General features: G+C 40.9%; 1 protein-coding gene across 2 annotated transcripts in view; it reads left to right on the forward strand.

The window, feature by feature from the left end:
* Window positions 1–6,176, forward strand: part of fgd (faciogenital dysplasia) — a 64,576-nt gene extending 58,400 nt beyond the window's left edge. For both annotated transcript variants that reach the window (XM_074643882.1, XM_074643881.1), the window contains 4 exons: window positions 1,510–1,611; window positions 1,785–1,913; window positions 3,327–3,467; window positions 4,517–6,176. In XM_074643882.1, the coding sequence (XP_074499983.1) occupies window positions 1,510–1,611; window positions 1,785–1,913; window positions 3,327–3,467; window positions 4,517–4,732 (588 nt within the window). In that variant the 3' untranslated portion in view covers window positions 4,733–6,176. The remainder of the gene's footprint in view (window positions 1–1,509; window positions 1,612–1,784; window positions 1,914–3,326; window positions 3,468–4,516) is intronic.
* Window positions 6,177–20,645: the final 14,469 nt, after the last annotated feature.

A 20,645-nucleotide genomic window follows, 5' to 3' on the forward strand; every position in this document is an offset into this window, starting at 1 on the left:
CTTAAGAACTAAAGTTGTTGACATGATGTTGAGATTTGATGTTTGATTTGTGTTGATGTACATATATGTGGTATTGATCATCATCCTAACTGATGCAATCAGCTAGCACACCTGGTATAAATTAGCTGTTAATTCCTGGTAACTCTACCTGCTCCTGATGATGATTTTAAAGGACAGGTGTTTTCAATCCTCCCGGCTGCTTAGGCCTCTGCTCAGGGTGGAGTTGGGCAGAGCTGTCCTGGTAATAGACCTTTTTCATAGCAGACATTTTGACGTGTCATAGTAGGAAAAACACAGGTGGAACTAATTTAGTTAACGATGGCTCTTAAGTGGTATTAAGTGTCCTAGTAAGCCATGACAGTGAGTCAGCATGCACAATACCACCACCCTAGAACAAGCTCATCGAAATGGAATGTGGCCATTTTTAATGTCATCAATTACACCTTTGTTCGTCAAAATGACGGCTGTGAAAAAGGTCTATTATGTGACGTCAAGTCTGTGTATTATAAGTTGTCCCGCCTTAACGCGCAATAAAACTAACAAAAGAGGGAGGGAGTGCCAATCAAGCACAGACACAAATTTGACTCGCCTAAACTTTGACACACACAAAACGGCGAGGCTCTCCGAATGCCAGCCAGTTTGAGAGAGCGGGTGGGATTGACTTCTTACTCAGGAAATATTGTTTGTTTATATTAGGGCTGGGCAACAAGGAAAAAATCAAATATCACAATATTTTTGACCAAATACCTCAATATTGATATTGCGATGATATTGTAGGGTTGCCCATTGGTGCTTTTACAAAATATTTACACTTTAATTTTACTATTTTTAATAAATAATAATCAGTAATATGGATATAATGACTAAGTGTAAAAGAAAAATAATAGAAGAGCTAAAACAGTCTCTTAAGTTCAGAAAAAGTGCATCACTTTACTGTAATGTGGCCTTTAAAACCAGGAAAAGACAACACATATGCTATTACGATATCCAAAACCTAAGACGATATGAGATAGACGATGAGAAGAGGCCTGTGCGGGTTAACCACTGGTGTGTACAGGCTTTAAAGTAAAACAGAAAGTTTGAAACTGCAACAGTGCATCTGTCCATTTTTTGGAGTAACCCTGCTCTTAATAAAAGAACATTTGGCTGATAAATAGGCTTAAATGATTAAAGGTTTTGTCCTCATTGACCAGCCTGCTGCTAATAGACAGAGGGCTCTCTTGTTATCTGTATAAAAAAGGAGATGAATTTAACTCCTCATCCCACAATGCATTTATAATAACAATCTGACAGCCTGTGGACACCTCCGTCTGACCTCCATGTTAGTTGTCTTTAAGAGAGGGATAGTGTGTCTGTGTCTTTGTTAATAGAAAGGAGAAATGAAAGACAGGCAGCCAGACAAACAAAGAATGAAGCCGTCAGACATTCTTTCAGTTGAGCTGAAACTGAACAGACTGAAGACCTTGACACATGACTCCTGTGTGTTTTTTGTTTTTTTACATTTTCCAGAAGAGTTCCAGGAAAAAGGAGAAAGAGAAGCAAACGTGTAAAGGCTGCAACGAGACCTTCAACTTCACAAAGCGCAAACACCACTGCAAGTCCTGCGCAGCGGTGAGCATAGATGGAACAGAAGACATTTGGGCATTGTTTGGCAGGATGTAAAAATGAAAGGATGGAGAGATGGAAGTCGGAAGGACAAGTGGAAATTTTCTTTCGGACAATTAACTGTTAGCAACTGAGCAGCTTTCTCAATGCCGTCTCTTTCTCTCTCTGTCCTTCTGCAGGCCATCTGTGCAAAGTGTTCAAAGACCTTGGACAACAAAACGAGCCGAGTGTGCCCGGAGTGTTTCGAAGCCAGCCTCAGCATTGAGACTCGAGGTGTTAGTGAACAGAAAAGGAAAACTGTGCCTGAGGTGAGACACAAACAAAAACAAGAACACACACACATTTAGCAGCATGTGCATAATAGTTTATTTTTCTGCCTCGATTCATGCCAGTCCAGTTAGAACCACGTTTCCCAGTATAACCAACCGTCAATGTCAACCAGGGTTCAGCAGCCAGACTGCACTGCTGGCAACAAAGAAAGAAACACAATAGTTTACTTACTGAGTCCAGTCCACTCTCTCTCTTGAACACTAAAGTCACTGTGTTGTCTGAAATCATTGCGGACACACACATTAACACACATTATACACATGCAGTACAAGGGCATTTCTGAATTAACACAGACTCACATTGAAAGATCAACTAATCCCTCTTTGATGACTAATATCATAATGAGATCTCAGCTTATGGATGACCAGTCGTCTCCGCTGACTCCACAGTCTAGCTGCGGCTTCAGGTGTCTCTGTCTGTCTGGGATATTGGGGATGGAGGACAGAACCTGCCAGAATAAAATTAATAAATGACTCTATAAATAAATAAATTAATATGCCATTAAATGAAACAAAAATAATATTAAAAATAAATGTAGGCATTAATTTTTATTGATAAAACGTGACGTAAACTGATATTTCTGTTTTAATTTTCTAATCTTTGCATTACTTCCCCTATCTATCTACTCTACGATTTAATTTCCCCTTTTATTTATTTATTTTTATTAACTTTTAAATGTATGTATTTATTTTTGCATTTATTTTTTATTTTAGATTTATTTTTTAATTATTAAATTGTATGTATTTATTTATATATTTATGTACTTGCAGGATTTTTCCCTTTGCATTTCTCCCCTATTTATTTCCCCAAACTTATTTATTTCTGTATTCTTTTCTTTATACATTTATTTATACATTTCCTTTTAGTGGATTGATGTACAGTACAGTCTACTCTGGTTATACCGAAAAGATGACAACCATACTATTCATATATATTGTCGAAATTGTTTAAGATTCGGGCGGTTCATTCAGGCGGTTTGCCTCAGTGACAAGAGACAAAAGAGCTCATCTATCTGCAGTGAGATTAGTGACCAGATGAGGGAGCTGTAGGCCATACAGGGATTAGACGAGGGGCAGCAGGAGCTTGAACACCTGTCCATGTACAAATCTCACTGTGTCCTACATTGTCGTTACGTAACGGTGAACAGCGGAAGATCTGCGCTGTCAGTTGCTCGTCAAGTTCAAATCCCCAAAATATGATTCAGACGGATTTCAATTGCAAGCTTATCCAAATCGATAATAGTAAACAGTATTTTATAACACCTTAGGTGTTTTATATATACAGATATAACAGTGGTTGTCCTCTTATACATACATATACATATACATACACATATACATATACATATACATATACATATAAACTTCTATATTGTCGTATCATCTTTTTAGAGACAGACATCTCTAACGGGGGACAACTGCCTGCTATGTGGCCACCTTCAAGTGCAGGAGAAAGGGAAGAGCTGGTCCAAGATGTGGGTGGCTGTCACCAAGGCTGAGCCACTGGTGCTGTACCTGCAGAGCAGCGGACAGGTACGAGGTCAACACACACACACATCTGCAGATAGGATGACGATCTAGCTGTTCATTACAAAATATCCCACTTTTTTTTTTTTTTATCAGATTATGGGATTATATATTTTATGTATAAATAATCTACCCTTTATTTATTTTACTCACGATAGTCATCACTTACAATACATATATTATATAACATGTGTTCCCCCTGTTAAAGTAAGCATTGTAGAAATAAAGGGACAGTAAACATTGCACACAAGTTCCCCTTACATGGCCACATAAACCGTGTGCGTCATAAACTCTTGCTACACCCGTCTGGCCTTTCTATACGTCCCGCCTGCTTCCTCCTTTCGAAGCAGGACATATGTACAGTATAGCGCCTGGGCACATCAGTGAGCATGTGTAAGTCCGATCTATCCAATCCTGCCTGCGCCAGGTTGTCTGCACACTGTCTGTGCTCTGTAGATTTGGGCCAGGAGGATTTGGTTGTCCCGAGTCTGACCTCAGGTATAGCTGCTGCTGCTGCTGTCGGCGACGCTGCTCAACTGTGTGTGACGAGTTTGCACCAACCACATGAAGCAACTCTTTGGATTTAAAGTCGTTCCTTGAAATCTTGGCTCTGTTTGTAGCAGTAAATCTGCTCAGAACATCAAAAGGAGATGCATTTCACGAGTGGTTTACACGACTGCTCAAAGCAATCATGTTTGGAAGGCTTTTTTGCTAAAGACTGTGATTCTCTGTCATTCATAGCGGATGGCACAGAAGGGAAGTGAGCCTGTTAAAGCCTCACCCGGTTTCATTTCCAAGACTAATATCCCAATCCCACTGCAGAAAGCTGCCATTCCAAAGATTAGGATTAATGGGAGTTGGACAAGCATTTCCTGATTGTACAGAAAGAAAGAGGGGGAAGGGAGAGAGCATTATACATGCCTGGTGGGATATATTCTCCTCCAGCTGAAGAGACAAGCTGTCACTTGCTGCATATACAGTATGTTTCCTCTCTATTCAAGAGAAACTCACCACCAGATTTCTTCTGGTTTGACCTATTTTGCTCATTTCCGTAGGACTCCAAGGGGGCGCGGATGGTGCCTCTCCCTGGGTTCGAAGTGAGTGTGTTGCCGCCGTCGGGAGGCGAGAAGTCGGACATCAAATACGCGTTCCGGCTCAGTTACGCCCAGCAAACTTTGCTCCTAAGTGCCCAAGATGTAGAACTTCAGGCCAAGTGGGTGGACGTCCTCTCCAAAGCTACCCGTGGAGAAACGCCCACAGACACATCGTGAGCCTGACTGAACACAGGAAGAGACAGTAGCGGCCATGTTGGAGCCACAGGACTCGCTCCCCCTCCCTCCTTCTCGTGTGTTTAGAGCACACATTACTTGAATTCACTTTACCTTGGCACTTTTTGTTTTTTCCCCCTTTTGAAAGGACCACTCAATCCTTCCTATGCCACTTCAATCTTCTCCTCATGACCACACAGCTACGTCTCTCTTTTATCTCCCTGTCTCTCTTGAACACACAGAATAACAAGGACTTTGCTATCAAGCCACCAACGCCACTGTATGTATGTGTGTGTGGTTCGGATATTTTAGTGTTTTTCAAACGGTGGAGAGGACTAAATGTTTTATTTGTAATATAGCTGAAGAAGGTTCCTGTATGATTTTTTTAAAAGATGAAGTTTCTTGTACATTACGCGACTGTGTTGTGAAGCATTAAATCTTATGTGTCCGTCTTTCCATTTGTGCGAAAGTATGTATGTTTGAGTGCGAGTCCCCTCCCGTGTTTATTAAGTATTGAACGTTAGTGTAAGAAACCTCTGTTCTGTTCTCTTCACTCCTGCTGGGGACACAGGGGCAGTTCAGTGGATATATTGTACAGTATGTATACTATAGTGCGATGTAAGAAAACAAGAAAAAAAGACATTTTAACTTAAGAAGACACAGAGATGTGTACGCTTGTGGCTGGCCACCTGATGCTCCCACTGTCAGCTCCCATCTTACAGACCCTCTCTTCATACTTCTCTCATCTATAGAGGTAATAACTCCCCCCCGTCATTGTCCTTGGACTCTGAGACCTCTAATCTGAGTTTGATCCACCACATTTCCACTCTGTCATGTCTGTGACTCATCCACATGAGTGGACACAGCCAGAATGGGATCAAGTGGCCTCAATCTGACCCTGTGCTGCAGGTTCAGTCCCTCAATAACTCCACTTGTACACATGCTTAATAAATCATTTCCATATACTTCTCTCTCTCTTTCTTAGCATAGCAACCGTCTGCCTGCTTTCTCCCCCTTTGGTGATGTGATGGAAACCAAGTACTGTACTGTAAAACTGTTAATTCTGCCTTGCCCCCCATCCCTTGCTCCTATCAGCCACCAGCCTTTAAGCAAAAGTAGCAAAAAAAACCTTGTCATTTGGATCTTTTTGTGCATGTAAACTCACTCATCATATTTATGTACCGTGCTCTGAAATCCTGCCCCTTGTCCCTCTTTTTATGCTCCAGGATTCATTCTTGTCGTACTGTAAGTGAGCCACAGTGAGTGTTTTAAACATGGATTGTGCACAGTGGAAAAGCAGTCAAGCATATCATCAATAAACAGACATTGTGATTCATTCAGTACGCGCTGTCCAACAAGATCTTCACGTGTCATGAGTTACTGTGTGCAGATATGTTTCTGTTTGTCTTTTTTAGGGCTGTCAATCGATTAAAATATTTAATAGTGATCAATCGCACGATTGTCCATGATTAATTGGGACTCAATCACACATTTGTATCTGTTCAAAATGTACCTTAAAGGGAGATTTGTTAAGTATTTAATACTCTTATCAACATGGGAGTGGGTAAATATGCTTGCTTTATGCAACTGTACTGTATGTATACATGTATTATTGGAAATCAATTAACAACACAAAACAATGACAAGTATTGTCCAGAAACCTGCAGCCCAACAGGCAACAACGCTGTCAGTGTGTCAGTGTGCTAAGTGTGTTAAAGAAATTAGTGGCGTTAAAACGAATTTGCGTTAACGCGTTATATCGCGTTAACTTTGACAACCCTAGTCTTTTTATAAAACACACACTACAGATATTATACTTTCTCAAAGAGTGAGAGAAAGACCAATCACAAACAGGCATAAATTGATGCTCATTCACTACAGACACCACTGATCTTGTATTGATATAACACACAAAACAGCATATGAAATATTGCCAGCAGATATTTGATTTAATAAGCCGATGGGATGTAAGAGGATTAATGACCATGTGGCGTATACTGTATGTGTGCAAATGAGTTTTTTGTGTCATATAGGGATACTATACTGTAGTTTTAGTTCCATTCCTTTTAACTTCACTTCCAGTTTTCACTACAATTTGGTATTCAGTATTTTGCCTGACTCTCTTTGTACTTTGCACTGTAATAGCAGAGGACAAAATAAAAACAATGTTTATTTAAAAAACAGGACTAAGAGTCTGCAGCCATGCTAGCGGCTCTGTGAGGCTATACTTAAGCACAGTGGTGCTTTGAGATAAATGCTAACATCAGCTGATGTTTAGCAGGTTTGTTTACCTTGACAATTCTATAGTGTTACATACATGCTTATTTTTTCTAATTATCACGAAACACAAAGTAAACCTGATGGGAATATTGTTCCAAAATTGTTGTTCCAAAAAACAAAATTTGACCTGATGGTGGCGCTACATCAAAAGTTAAAGGAGCAGTGTGTAGGATCTGGCTAGTGGTGTGGTTGCAGATTGCAACCAACTGAGTACCCCTCCTCTCACCCCTCTCTTACAAAGACTGCGGTAACGTGAGCTGTAGAGTGCAAAACTGAACAACTACTTTAGGAGCTAACGAAAACACAATGATTCTTAGTTTCAGGTGATTATACACTAATGAAAACATAGTTATGAATATTATATTCCATTTCTATTAGATCCCCCTAAATGCTACACACTGTTACTTTAAGGGATCACCAAATTGATTACAATTCATCCTGGGGGGAAATGAATGTGTGCACCAAATTTTATGGCAATCCACCTAATAGTGGTCGACTGACAGACAGACACTGCCTTCACCTAGAGCCATGCCACTAGCATGGATAATGAAAAATATTTCTCAGTTTAGAGTTCAGGTTTTTCCACCTCCTTGTTTACTGTTTTTCATGCAATTTTAAGTTGCTTTGGCTCAGTGAATTTTTTTGTTGGCATGCAATTGTCTGTTTTAATATGGATTCAAACTGCTGGACAATAATAGATCCATATAGCAATGGTGGGACATGAAGTCAGGTACACACGTTGACTGCTGTGTGCAGCAGTATACTGTAGCAGTCACCATGAGAACAGCATTGAAACTCTGAACACAGGCCGATCCCTTCATGGTCATCATCTCATTACTGCTTTTTCTATCTCATATCAGAGGATAATGACTCCAGGGAGCCACAGCTGTACAGTATATATCGTGCTTGTTTGAACAATGTATAGTATGCAGAGTGTATAGTGGTTGGATACTTCAAAACTTATTTATGCAGCCCTCGAAAGACAGGACAATGCAAAACTGAGAAAGGGAAGGTATAAATTATAGGGAAATCCGATTTACTGAAAGGGTTGGGTTCTTGAGTTATGGCTGATTTCAACTCTCAGATATGTGTCTGTGTGTGTGTGTGTGTGTGTGTGTGTGTGTGTGTGTGTGTGTGTGTGTGTGTGTGTGTGTGTATAAAAGCTGTCCATTTTTCTACATCTTGATTTAATTCAGTTTCATCCTCCCTCCCTCTGTTTTGTCTCCACTTTGTCGTCATCACCCTTGTTTTTGCAGTTCTTGTAGACATAAACTTATTAATGTACATTTACAGGAAAAAAAGGCGCGGACAGCTATTGATAGGCTGTGTGAACCGTAACTTCTTTATTTAGCGAGTCAACACTGGGTGTCAAAATGATGAATTGGAAGGCTGGTGTCTCTGTAGAGCTGGAGAGCAAAGTGCTGACTGCATCCTTCTGTCATTTTACATGCTGTAACAGAGTGGAGCAGGGTGGGTACTGTGTCTGCTGCAGGACGGAGACCACGCTGAGATAAGCTTTCATCATCTCTCCAGAGTCCTCTCTGAGAAAACTCCAGTCTCTGTGTTTTTCTTTCCAACTAATCTTTGACTTTCTATTTCCTTTTGAAAATATATCGAGCAGCTCTTTTCTCAACAATAAAGTTGAGGCTAACAACCTGAGTTTGTGGCAGGAAGTTACTTTTTACCGCGCATCGCACCTCTCTTTGTTTCTTTCACTTCTTTATGTGTGTTTGCAGTAACAGCTCCACCAAGGTTACAGTGGAACTGTAAATATGTCAAATTTACCTCCAAGGCTTCCCTTAATGGCTCTATTCATCAAGGGCGCAGACCTCTTTGAATGAGCACAAAGTGCATAGTTTGTTGAACCGACGAGCCGTTATTGTCGCCAGAAATGTATTACAGAACAGTTGTGGGTAAAAGCAAAGCAAAGCAGTTCACCTCCAATGATTATATTTGTTTAGGGTTTCAGGTTGTGTCCACGACTCTGTGAGGCTTGTTCCACTCCCACAACAGCTGAGGGGAATGGTTTTAATGGGAAAGCTGTCGTATGCCGCTGGAGCGTAAGCCTCTTACCAGCTGTTCGTGTGTGTGTGTGCATCTGTGTGGCCCAGAAACATTTGCATTTTGCATTCCCAAATCTCTGAATGCACCACCCTGCTGACCTATCTATTTGAGGAAAGTAGGAAGAACCTATTACCACCTGCCTTTCACATCCAGTGCCTCCAATTTCTCTTCTCTTCTACTCTATTAAGCTCTTTTTAGCCACTCAAGCACCAGCGGTCCAGATTGACTGGCCTGTCGGTCCAACACTTTTAGTCCAGAGTGACAGAACTACTGATGGATAGACATGACATTCGGTTCTTGGTCCCTTGAGGATGATTCATAGGAACCCTGACTTTTTATGTAGTGCCAACAACACCTCTAAAACTATGACTGAATACCCATTAACCTCAGCTGTACTCTGAGATTAATGCTAAGAGTAGCGGTTTGGCTGATAATAGTAGCGTGTTAGCATTCAGCTCAAAGCACAGCCTTAGCCCAGGGCAGTGGTTCCCATCCTAGGGGGTCAGGAGCTCCCAGGGGGTTTACAATGTCAGTATTAGAAGCTGAAAGATGATCAACAAAACAGGAAAAAGGAAACAGTTCGATTTACCTCAGAAATCGGAGGTCGGAGCCGGGAATGAAGTCACATTTTGTCACATTTTGGGCATACAAACAACGTAGCAACACGTCCGCAAATAGAAGTAACATAGTACTGTGTGTACGACTGATTTAGTGAGACTCAAGTAAGGCAGAAGTGCTAATAAACAGTATTTACTACAGTTTTATTACTGTTGATGCACAGAGCAGCCTTTTTTGGATTTTGAGGTCGGGGCTGGTGACGTTCGTCCGACTTTCCGAGTTGGAAATCCAACTTCAGGGGGCGTTCCAGTTGAAATTTCCGACTAGGAACTTGGAAATTCCGACTTCCCATTTCAAATGTAACGCAGGGATAGTTTCACGAAATATTCTTAAAGGACCAGTGTGTAAAAATTAGGGGGATCTATTGGCAGAAATGGAATATAATATTTATAAATATGTTTTCTTTAGTGTATAATCACCTGAAAATAAGAATTGTTGTGTTTTTGTTACCTTATGAGCCGTTTTTCACGGAGCCATTCCTGTTTTCACATACTTCTCCTACACGCTTGGTACACAGGAGAAGTTTTAGTTGGTTGCAATCTGCAACCTCACCACTAGATGCCGCCAAAGCCTACACACTGCACCTTTAACTGAAGTTCCAATTACTAGCATTTTCTAGAGCAGTTTTTCTCAACCTTTTCAAGTCACGACCCCCCAGAATAAGCAGTTTGGCGGTCGCGATCCCCCAGTTTTGTTTAGCTTGAACAGCTAGCACCTAGGCGTTGTCCAATGTGCTCCTGGTACTGTGGATTTTTGATGCGTTTCTTGACTTTTTCCTTTCTCCCTGACCCGCCAGAAATCCCCCTCAGAAACTCATCTGCAGACACACTTTGATTCTCACAAACACTCAATAAAATCTATTTTGAGGCAAATTATATCACTGCTACAGGCGATCTAATGTAATAAACAGTCCCGACCCGCAGGTTGAGAACAACTGTTCTAGAGTTTTTCGATTTTTGGTTATTTTTTCGGACTTTTCTTGAATCTTGTTTTTGTTTGTTTAGTTTTTTTGTGAACTACTGGATAGTTTTGCAGGCCTCTAAAAGCAATCAAAAGGAAGCAATCTGAGAAGAGCTCAACACATAGACATATGGGACCCGTAAGGTGGTGACATGAGAAAACTTTGTATCACGTTAAAGGGTCATAAGACAGAAAGGTTGAGAACCACCGGCCCAAGGAGGCTGAGAAGTTAAGACTGCAGTAACACTGATTGACATCATCACCTTTTTAGTTGATTACAGTTTAGACTAATGAAAGGTGAGGCAAGTGTGGCTGTATACAGCGGAGCCTGACAAGCTGAATCTGAGGTGTCCTCTACAACCACTGTACGGCAGATAAACCTTTCCTCTGACATCACCCTCGGGTCAAACTGTACATTTTTTGTATTACCAGTAGTATTAAATAGCAAAGTCTAAATTTTTCATCCATCCAAACAATTTTATTTCAGTGTTTGGGTTCATTTTCCACTTGGAGCATTCACCCTTGGTTAAAAATGCATTTGATAACCATGGGTCATACATACCTACCATACATATCATAGTAAGAATCTGTTGTGTCATGCTGCAGTCAGCCATCATATATGCAGCAACACAAACATACAAATGCTGAAAGCAAGCGAACACTTCTCTATTACTGCAAAGGAAGTGGTTGCAACTGTTTCCTGGCATGTTCATGCTTTGTGCTCTGTAGATAAGATGAGGTTTTGTCCTCCTGCCCCCTGAGTTTCATATCCTGGGTGCGGTTGACGCAAGTTGATGCAGTTTTCTTTCTCACAGCTCATCAAACAAATTACTTTCTGAAGGTTAAATGCTACTCAAAATCAAATTTCATAACCATTGTTCTTGGTAGAATGTGAACGTGTCACAACGCCAGCCTCCTCCTCGCTGAAACACACGTCCAACAAGACGCCCTGGGGAAAATGTCCTACTTGTAATTACAGAATCGAAAGGTACATGACAGAGATTTACCAGATGATGATGAATTGCTGTAATAGTGACAATCAATCACCAGAGACAACATCATTCACATCTTTGTCTCATTCACAGCCTGAGTGGAGGTGGGACAAAATAAATCTCATTCAGGTTCACATCCACTGGAGATGGTTGCTCATCCTGTCATTATATGCTAATTAGAAATCATTAAGATAGATTTGATGATCATGATTTGAGGTCTATTTAAGTGAATGACCAGAATGGCCTCGGAGATGCTGCATTATCTACAGCTCAATTCCTCAAATTCTTCTAGAGAAAGCAGCATTATTTCTCAATTCACTCCCAAGTAAACATAACATCTAATTTATTCCTCACCTGTTTTTATTCTGACAGATATGCAAACGAGTGTGAACTTGAATGCACTCGCACTATTTTAATTATGTTGCAGCCTAAATGAGCACATCTAATGACTGAAAACACCATCCATAACTGAACACTGTCTACTCTGGGCCATTGAACAAATGATGTTGTGAAACACCACACCTGAATATCTTATTACACACAGAACATCTAATATCTCATCAGCTTGTGTGGAACATTGTGGAGTGATGTGGCAGCGTCTAAAGCTCCCTGAAAGAAACAACAAGTCATTTTAGATAACAGCAATCATTTCAGAATGAGTCATTTGGCAGCAGCATGTAAATGAAAAGTAAAGGGAGATGCAGCTAAACAGAATCACAATGTGCACATACATAAATATAACCTCGAAAGGCACTGTTTATCCAAGATACACAACACATTTTTATTATAGAGCCGCATGCAGTCACTATACTGGAGCAATTACTCACCTTGGAGAGGACACTTAACATGAAGAGGTTTTAGTGAAAGCTCTGCTGGACCCAGAGGTCTGTGTGGACATTATGTACTGTTTGCTGCGACCCTGTTCTTCAAATGTCCTAGATAATAACAGCCGATTAACCGTTTTCAGGCTATTAAATAGGCGTTATCAGTCGCTAAAAGGACCATAAATGTGGTCCAATAGGGGCCTACTACACCCACTAGTAGGTTTTATCATCTATTCACATAGTAGATCACTGAAAGAAGGTATAAAAGAACACAACAGCGACCTCTAGCGACCATAGTAATTATGACAGGAGCAGTGTAGTTGTCTTTGTGTTCGTAGTTATTTTAACCCAAAAGACAATATTTGTCCCTAAACTTAACTACGTGTTTTTTCTTGCCTAAACCTAAAGAAGCTGTAGTTTTGTTGCCTAAACCTAAAGAAACATTTTTGTTTGTGTTTAAAAAGTGACGTTTCATTCACTCTTACGTGTTGGAACGTGTTGCTTTTAAGTTTCACTGTCACTTTTACAACATAGTGGGCGTAGTAGGCCCCTAATAACCCACATCTATGGTGCTTATAGCGACTGATAACGCCTATTTAATGGCCTGATGAGAGTCGAATCGGGTGATAATAAGGTGTAGCTTGTAAATTTGGTCATGTGAATGATGGAAGATGAACATACAGAGAGACAGACCCAAGATAAGAAGTAGATGAACTTCACAGTGGAGTTTCTCTGTTTTCTGTTGTGTCTCTCCTTTGCAAAACTCTCGAAAAGTGATACAGCTTCCTGTATTTGCAGTAGCGCACTACCCCCTCACTTGAACTCAGAGATTTCCATTTTTCACAATCTCTCACCTCCCCACCTTCTACGTTGAGGCTGAGCCACCTTATCACTTTCCTCTCTCTCCTGTTTTCTCTCAGTACATTCATTCCTGCCTCCCTCCAGACTCTCTCATCTTTCATTTGTTGTCTTCAGCACCGCCGGGGCGCCTCGCTGTTAGCTCTCTGTCAATACCTCAGCGGGAACCATCCCCGGTTGCCCCAGTCATATTAACACTGCTTGGCACACATGGAAGTCCAAACACTTAAGGAACCTGCAGGGTAGCTGTGACACAATGAAGCTGTTGCAACTCTCTTGCTATGTTTCGTGCTTTCCTACACTTTCTCCCTCTTTGCTCTTCGTCTATTTCTCTTCCTCTCTGGTGACGGGGGATGCTGAAAGGAACTGAGCCTCTGGGTGGAGGGCTGTCGGAGGAATATTTAACTGGAAGTATTGCAGCAATGTGATATAACAGCTGACTGGCCACTCTATATCTCTGTGAAGGGTGTCAAAAAATAAGAATTTCTCTTCATTGGTCAATAAAGTCATACATTATTCACAATATTTACATTTTTAGCGATGCTAGCAGTGTGGCTTTAGGGATTGAAATGGCAGTCGGTCCAACACTTTGGTCCAGATTTAAATATCACAATAACTATTGGAGGAATGCCATGGATTTTAGTACAGACATTCATTGTTCCTAGATGATGAATCTGACTGATTTTTGTGATCCCCTGATTTTTTTCTCTTGTCCCATCATGGGGTCGACATTTGTGTTTTTGAGTGAAATGACTGTTGGATGGACTGACATGACGTTCATCTTCCTGTCATGTCATGTCATGACAGGAAGATGAATGTCATGTCAGTCCATCCAACATGACATGACATGACATTCATCTTCCTGTCAGAATGAACTGTAATAACGTTGGTGAATTATTGTGTTGTCACCATGGTAACCGTACCTGCTAAACATCAGCATGTTAGCATTTGTCTCATAGCACCACTGTTTGAATTCAGGCTAACAACTGAATACCAAATCAATCCTAACTTCCATCTTCATTCGTTATTCATAAATTAAACTGAAGTGAAAACTGGAAGTGAACATGAAATTAAAAGGAGTGGAACTAAAACTACATTATAGTAACCTTTGATGACATGCGCACAGAAACTTTGCACACATACAATAGCCTATATGCCACATCCTCTTACACTCCGTCAGAATGCTGTTTCGTGTGTGATATTAACACATCAAATGAACATTAATTTATGCTCCTCACTCTTAGGAAAAGTATTTTTGTAGCCTGTGTGCTTGTGTGTTTTTTTTTCGTAAAAGACAAATAGAAACATATACGCAGACAGAAATTTGCGTTACTTGAAGAGTAATTGTCAGTCTGACAATCAGATATCAGCTACAGTTAGCATGCTGATATCCCAAACTTAAAAGGTGAACATGGTAAACGTTATACCTGCTAAACATCAGCATGTTAAAGGTAGGGTTGGTAAAGATTTTGGAGACATTTTTTGCTATATTTGTTGAATATGTTGTTGAATATATCATTACATCCCGACAGCAATCAATATATCAAATGCTCTGACGAAAAAAAGAGTAAAATCGATATCTGTCGCAGGACTGTAATAAACCCGTCCAATCATTGCATTTATTGCGTGTCAATGGAGTCTTCTACAAGCTGCTGGCTTGACAGCTGCGAGTACTAACAACAGCCATGTTCGTTGTTTACATTCATTATGATACGTTCATAACTTTTCTTGTTAATCTAATAATTTGGGGGGAGTGGCTTTGGAGGAAGTTAACTTTTCCTTCTTCAGCTGGAGTCGATAACGTTACTCGCTGCCGTCGCCGCCGCTCTCTCTCTCTCTAGCTTCACCACTCACTTCCCACATACACACACACACACTTACAAAGACTGGCTCTAGATAGGGACATTCGGGTTTTTGCGTCGGCCACCAATCCTACATGCTTACGAGAAGTTATAATCTGCAACCTCACCGCTAGATAACGTCAGATCCTACACATTGTTCCTTTAACATTGTCACTACTGAGATTAGCATTTAGCTCAAAGCCTAAGTAAGCCTACAGCCTCACAGAGCCACCGGCATGGCTCTTGTTTTAGTGTCAGTGCCAAAAGCCAAAGTCAGTCTAACCGCTCAATTTCTCAAAAGGCTATTTCTTTTAGTGCCTCTTACATTTAATGCTTCAAATATTATGCACTTGTGTGATGAAATCCAATCACCAGCTGGAAATGGAGTTATATATCATATAAACTTATGGATATTTAAGCAAAGGTTGCTATTCAATCTGCCTTACTAAACAAATCCCTCACAAAAATAAGTATATGCCATAACTGACTCCATTTCTCCTGCCTGCACCGCCACAGTAATACTGTCCCTCAGCCTCTGTGCTGTGTGAGAAATGCTGTGCATCTGTAACCCATGCCTTGCAAGCTGTGCACGTCTGTGGCAAAGAGATGCTTGATCACCTCAATTTCCTCCTAAAGTCTCATTCTTCTTTCCTGCCACCCGTTTCCCATCTCCTCTATTTCCCCGCTCTCTCCCAGCGTGTGTGTGTGTGTGTGTGTGTGTGTGTGTGTGTGTGTGTGTGTGTGTGTGTGTGTGTGTGTGTGTGTGTGTGTGTGTGTGTGTGTGTGTGTGGAGGTGCAGATTTATGGAGCGTCTCAGTTGTTGGTGGCCACAATCCAGCCTGAGCAAGTGACTTGTTCAGAGATTACAGACACAGGAAACAGAGAAAGGAGCGATAATGATGTTATGGACAGATCGCCAGGTGTGTGTGAGAAAGAGTGAGAGATAATGTGGGTGTCATTTTGGAAGTCGTCTCTACTTTACTTAACAAGGGGGTTCAAACATATGCATTTCTCAGCAGGACAGAGACAGTCCATCCTTAATGAGACTATGGTGTTAACATTAAATGGTTTCTGGAAAGTATTTCAGCCTTAAGTAATTTATTTTTTAAAACAACTTTATGTTTCAGTTGAAAATAGAGCTTATTTTGCAGGTTTATGATGACCCACTCAATAAAGCTCTTCAGCCCGTGTAGAAGAAACCTTTGAATAAAATAATTGCCTCATGGATGGTGCACCGCAGCCGAGCAATTAACATCAACATCTAACTGTCCTAACACTTTAGGAACTAACTAACTAACCAAGGGCACTTCAGAGAGGGCACTTTCAGTCTCCTCCACCCAGACCTCCGGCCATATGTGGCCTGGTTGGAGCAGCAGTGTTGATGGCGGTGTGAGATGATGTCCCTCCTGCTCTACTTAATTACCTGTGTGATGGAGTGGTTCCCCACCCAGCGGAGCCACTGTGTCACACTGTGTCAGGGGCAGTGCGGACACGCCGAGCTGACCACTCTCACCTGCCTCACCTTCTCTCTGTCTCCGCTGTCAGATCAGGTTAATAATAAAACAGCAACAGCCGGTAGAGCATCTTCTTATTGGTCAAATGAATCTTACGACGTCCATTTCTGCTTTTCACTCGGTAAGCAATATACTCAATATCAGCTTTATCCAGTTTTAACACAGCAAAAGAGGCATCATTGACTGTCCCGGGGCTTCATTAGCAAGCTTCCTGGTTGTCTATTGAACTGCACAGATTACAGAGCACACGAGCCCAGGCAGAGAATAAAGTAGAAGGCACTGAGAGCCCAAACTGTACCCACTGAGACGATGCCAGAACACATTAACTGTTGCTGTAGCAACCGTCTCCAAATTACGAGAGAAAACTCGAACACTTTAAGCAGACTAATTTTCTCAAAATGTCCTCGTCCTCTCTATCTCCTTCCTCCTCTGAAGGTAATTTAAACATAGCCTTGAACACTGAATTCGTAGAATCCAAAGTGGTGTAACTGTGGACACTCAGCTGTTGATTTAACAAAAAGTTTATTTAAGGGATTTGACTTTCAACAACATCTGGGAGCACTGGGAACTTGAGCCTGTTTTTCAGAGTTGCACAAATTTAGATTTTTTTTTTAGACTTGTTTCATGTCTCCTGATGAAGAGTTAGAAACAATTAAAGGTACAGTGTGTAGGATTTAGCGGCATCTAGTGGTGTGTTTGCAGATTGCAACCAACTGTGGACCCCTCCGCTCACTCCTCCCTTTCCTAGACTGCGGTAATGTGAGCTGCCGAGTGCAAAACCATGGTAACGCCGTTCGCCATCCTTACCATAATAACACTACTTTAGGATCAACAGAAGTCAGACAGTGCCTGGTGGACCACGGTTTTGCACTCTGCGGCTCATGTTACTGCAGTTTCATAAGCGTGTCAGAGAACTACAGTGGCCTTCAGGTAACATAAAACATGAAACAGACTCTCTCTAGAGCCAGTGTTTGTTTTTTTCCGTTCTGAGCTACTGTAGAAATATGACAGACTCTGTAATGAGGAACCGCTCCCTATGTAGATATGAAAGACTCATTCTAAGCTAACAAAAACATGATTCTTAGTTTCAGGGGATTTTACACTAATCAGCATTGCCAGATGCGAAATGTTAAACTACAGTATATGCGAGTTATAACCACGAGAACAAAAATATGTTAATGTAATTTTACAAAACATGTATTTAAACAACTTTTTGACACACCTATAAATCTACCCTCATCAATTTTTTCTTTAAAGCGAGCTGACGTAGCTATGATACGTGGAAGGGGGTATGTGTCCATAACTCCATCAGTCTGACCATTTTTGTAGCCTATTATCAAAAAATGAAATCACAAGATCGGAGGGATAGAGAGTGACAGCCGTGCTCGCGAGTCACGTTCATCAACATTATAGCCTACACCAAGCATAATTGGCTGGAAAGAGGTCACATGAGAAGAGATGCCTAAACACAGACGTAGGGTTCATCCGGAAATGAATGACAGTGCAGACGAAAACCAACTATTAAATGTAACCATCACAAAATGGTCACATTATCGTATATTATGGCACTTTGGGCGTTATTTGTGGTAGTTCAGAGGGCCAAATGATCGCTCAAATACAATAATTATTGTACATCTGCAACGTTGACACAAATGAAAACATATTGTTTTCCATTTCTTCTAATAGATCCCCTGAAATGTTACACACTGTTCCTTTAAGGTTTGTCCTGGAAACCGTAACACTTGGCTTCCTAACTTGTCACGTTTTCTCTATCGATAAATGCATCTTAAAGAACAGTGTTGATAAATAACACGGAGGGCACAATAAGCAGCACATTTCAGGACAGTCTTGAACATAACTCTTGAGCATTTACATAGTCCTTAAGTCTCAAGTATGAACACTAATCAGCTATGCTAATATATTCATGAGTGATGAGGCAAACTGCTGTCTGAACAGAGGCTCCCAGTGTGTTTGAGGTGGTGTGTGGGGGTTTGCTCAGGTGAACAGGGCTGCGCCTGTGGAGACACTTATCACCCACAGCAGAAACAGTCTCATGCATGCCCAGAATTCTCAATGACGTGAGACCGGCCAAAGTGCAGCTTGAGCACGGGGAGAAGTGCTGCTTTTAGATGAGGATGCAGAGTGAAAACAGGAACCTTCACATTATGTGTGCAGCGTTTGTGTGTTGCTTGTGTTCTATTATGTTTGTGTGTGTAGATAGATTTTCTCAATGTTAAAGTAAAGATAATGGACTAGGTATTTTGTCTTTTGTTTCATTCATAGCTGTTTATCATCATTACATTTCCACATGGCAACTTCCCATGGTAACTCATTCAACCTCTTCCACTCCGTGAGGGTCACTCCTCGGCCGACTTCACTTTTTTCAGAGGTTGTAGAGGTCATGGCCATTTTCACAGGTCTCCTTTGACCTCTGACCTCAAGATATGTGAATGAAAATGGGTTCTATAGGTACCTACGAGTCTCCCCTTTACAGACATGCCCACTTTATGATTATCACATGCAGTTTGGGGCAAAAACCATGCAGTTTTTTACATGCAGTATAAATTATTATAATATTTTTGCCTTTTCTAAAATGGTGTGTTTCAATATTTCTTGTCCCTAAACAGTCTTGGAATTACATAAATTGGGTTTGACTGTAAAACTGAGACTCTTGTGGATCCAATGAGCCCAACTGTATTCATGTGTGATGACGTTAGTCCCCATAGTAGACATTTCATTGTAGTGAGACCATTTTTTGAAACTTGACCTCACTGTATAAAATGACCTGTGGTGACCTCTAGGATAATCACAGCCTCATGAAACTTTACAGCCACAAACTAGAGACCTAGAGCATTCAGGGGATTGATGGATTTCCTAGGTAGATTGACAATAAGGGGGTTTCTAGGGAGAACAGAAGTGCTTGCCATCCAATCATACCAATCATATGATACCAAATAACAGCATGGCTTTTTCTATGGTGTTCCTCAAGGTCTTGGTGTCTTACTGTGGTATTTTGGAGGGATTTATGATCATCTTTATCAATTCTCAAGTGGTAAAAAATGGTTAAATTTAGCACCAAATCTGTGTAACAAATGGTATCAACCCCAAAATTGCTGCAACAACTTATGAGACATAATAGAGCATGGGGAATGACCATCATATACTTCCATCATAATGTTCTTAGTCCCTTATCAGTTTAACAATTTATTTTAATTAATTAATTATTTTTCTAAATTTTTGATTAATAACTAGAAGACCTTGACACACAGTGATGAGCTGCATCTCAAATTACTCTTCAGGTTCCCAACTTTCAGATGATGTACACCACTTCTATGTGACATCTACTGTTGACCTGCTATCTCCCCCTAAAGACCCCCTGTACCCCCCCTAGAAAGACAAAAATGTGTCTATGAAAAAGAGGGGAGTGGAACAGGTTAAAAAACATGTCAGTAAAACAGAGCAGTTACATGATTCATATTATCCAGGTCACCGGTTATCACCTTCACCACCACAAGCCTAACCAAACTGTGTCACAGGGAAACACAGACAGAGAAGTGAAAATCAGCCTGACGTGTTATCAGACAGAGGTGTGGTAACATTTGTTACTTACAGGGAAACAGCACTTTTGACATCGTACAGTCAAATGTTTCCCATGGACTGCTAATATCACTCTGTATTTGGCTCCACTACTGTTGCAACTTGCCTGCATTATTTAAATGAGCATCCTGTATCTCCTACTTCTCAGGGAATGCGGAATATTTGACATGTTTATCTACTGTTATGTCTTATTGACTAAGTATTGTTTTAAGCTGATTGCAGCTGTGTACAGCACTATTGCCCTAGCAAAATTTCCCCTTGGGACAATAAAGTATATCTTATCTTACTTTGAAGCCGATGATGAATATCAGTTTGGACACAATCAAGCAACAAATCTCTTTATAAATCAGCTCTCTTCCATTAGGAAC

Source organism: Sebastes fasciatus, chromosome 8, assembly GCF_043250625.1.
Source record: "Sebastes fasciatus isolate fSebFas1 chromosome 8, fSebFas1.pri, whole genome shotgun sequence".
NCBI lineage: Eukaryota > Metazoa > Chordata > Actinopteri > Perciformes > Sebastidae > Sebastes > Sebastes fasciatus.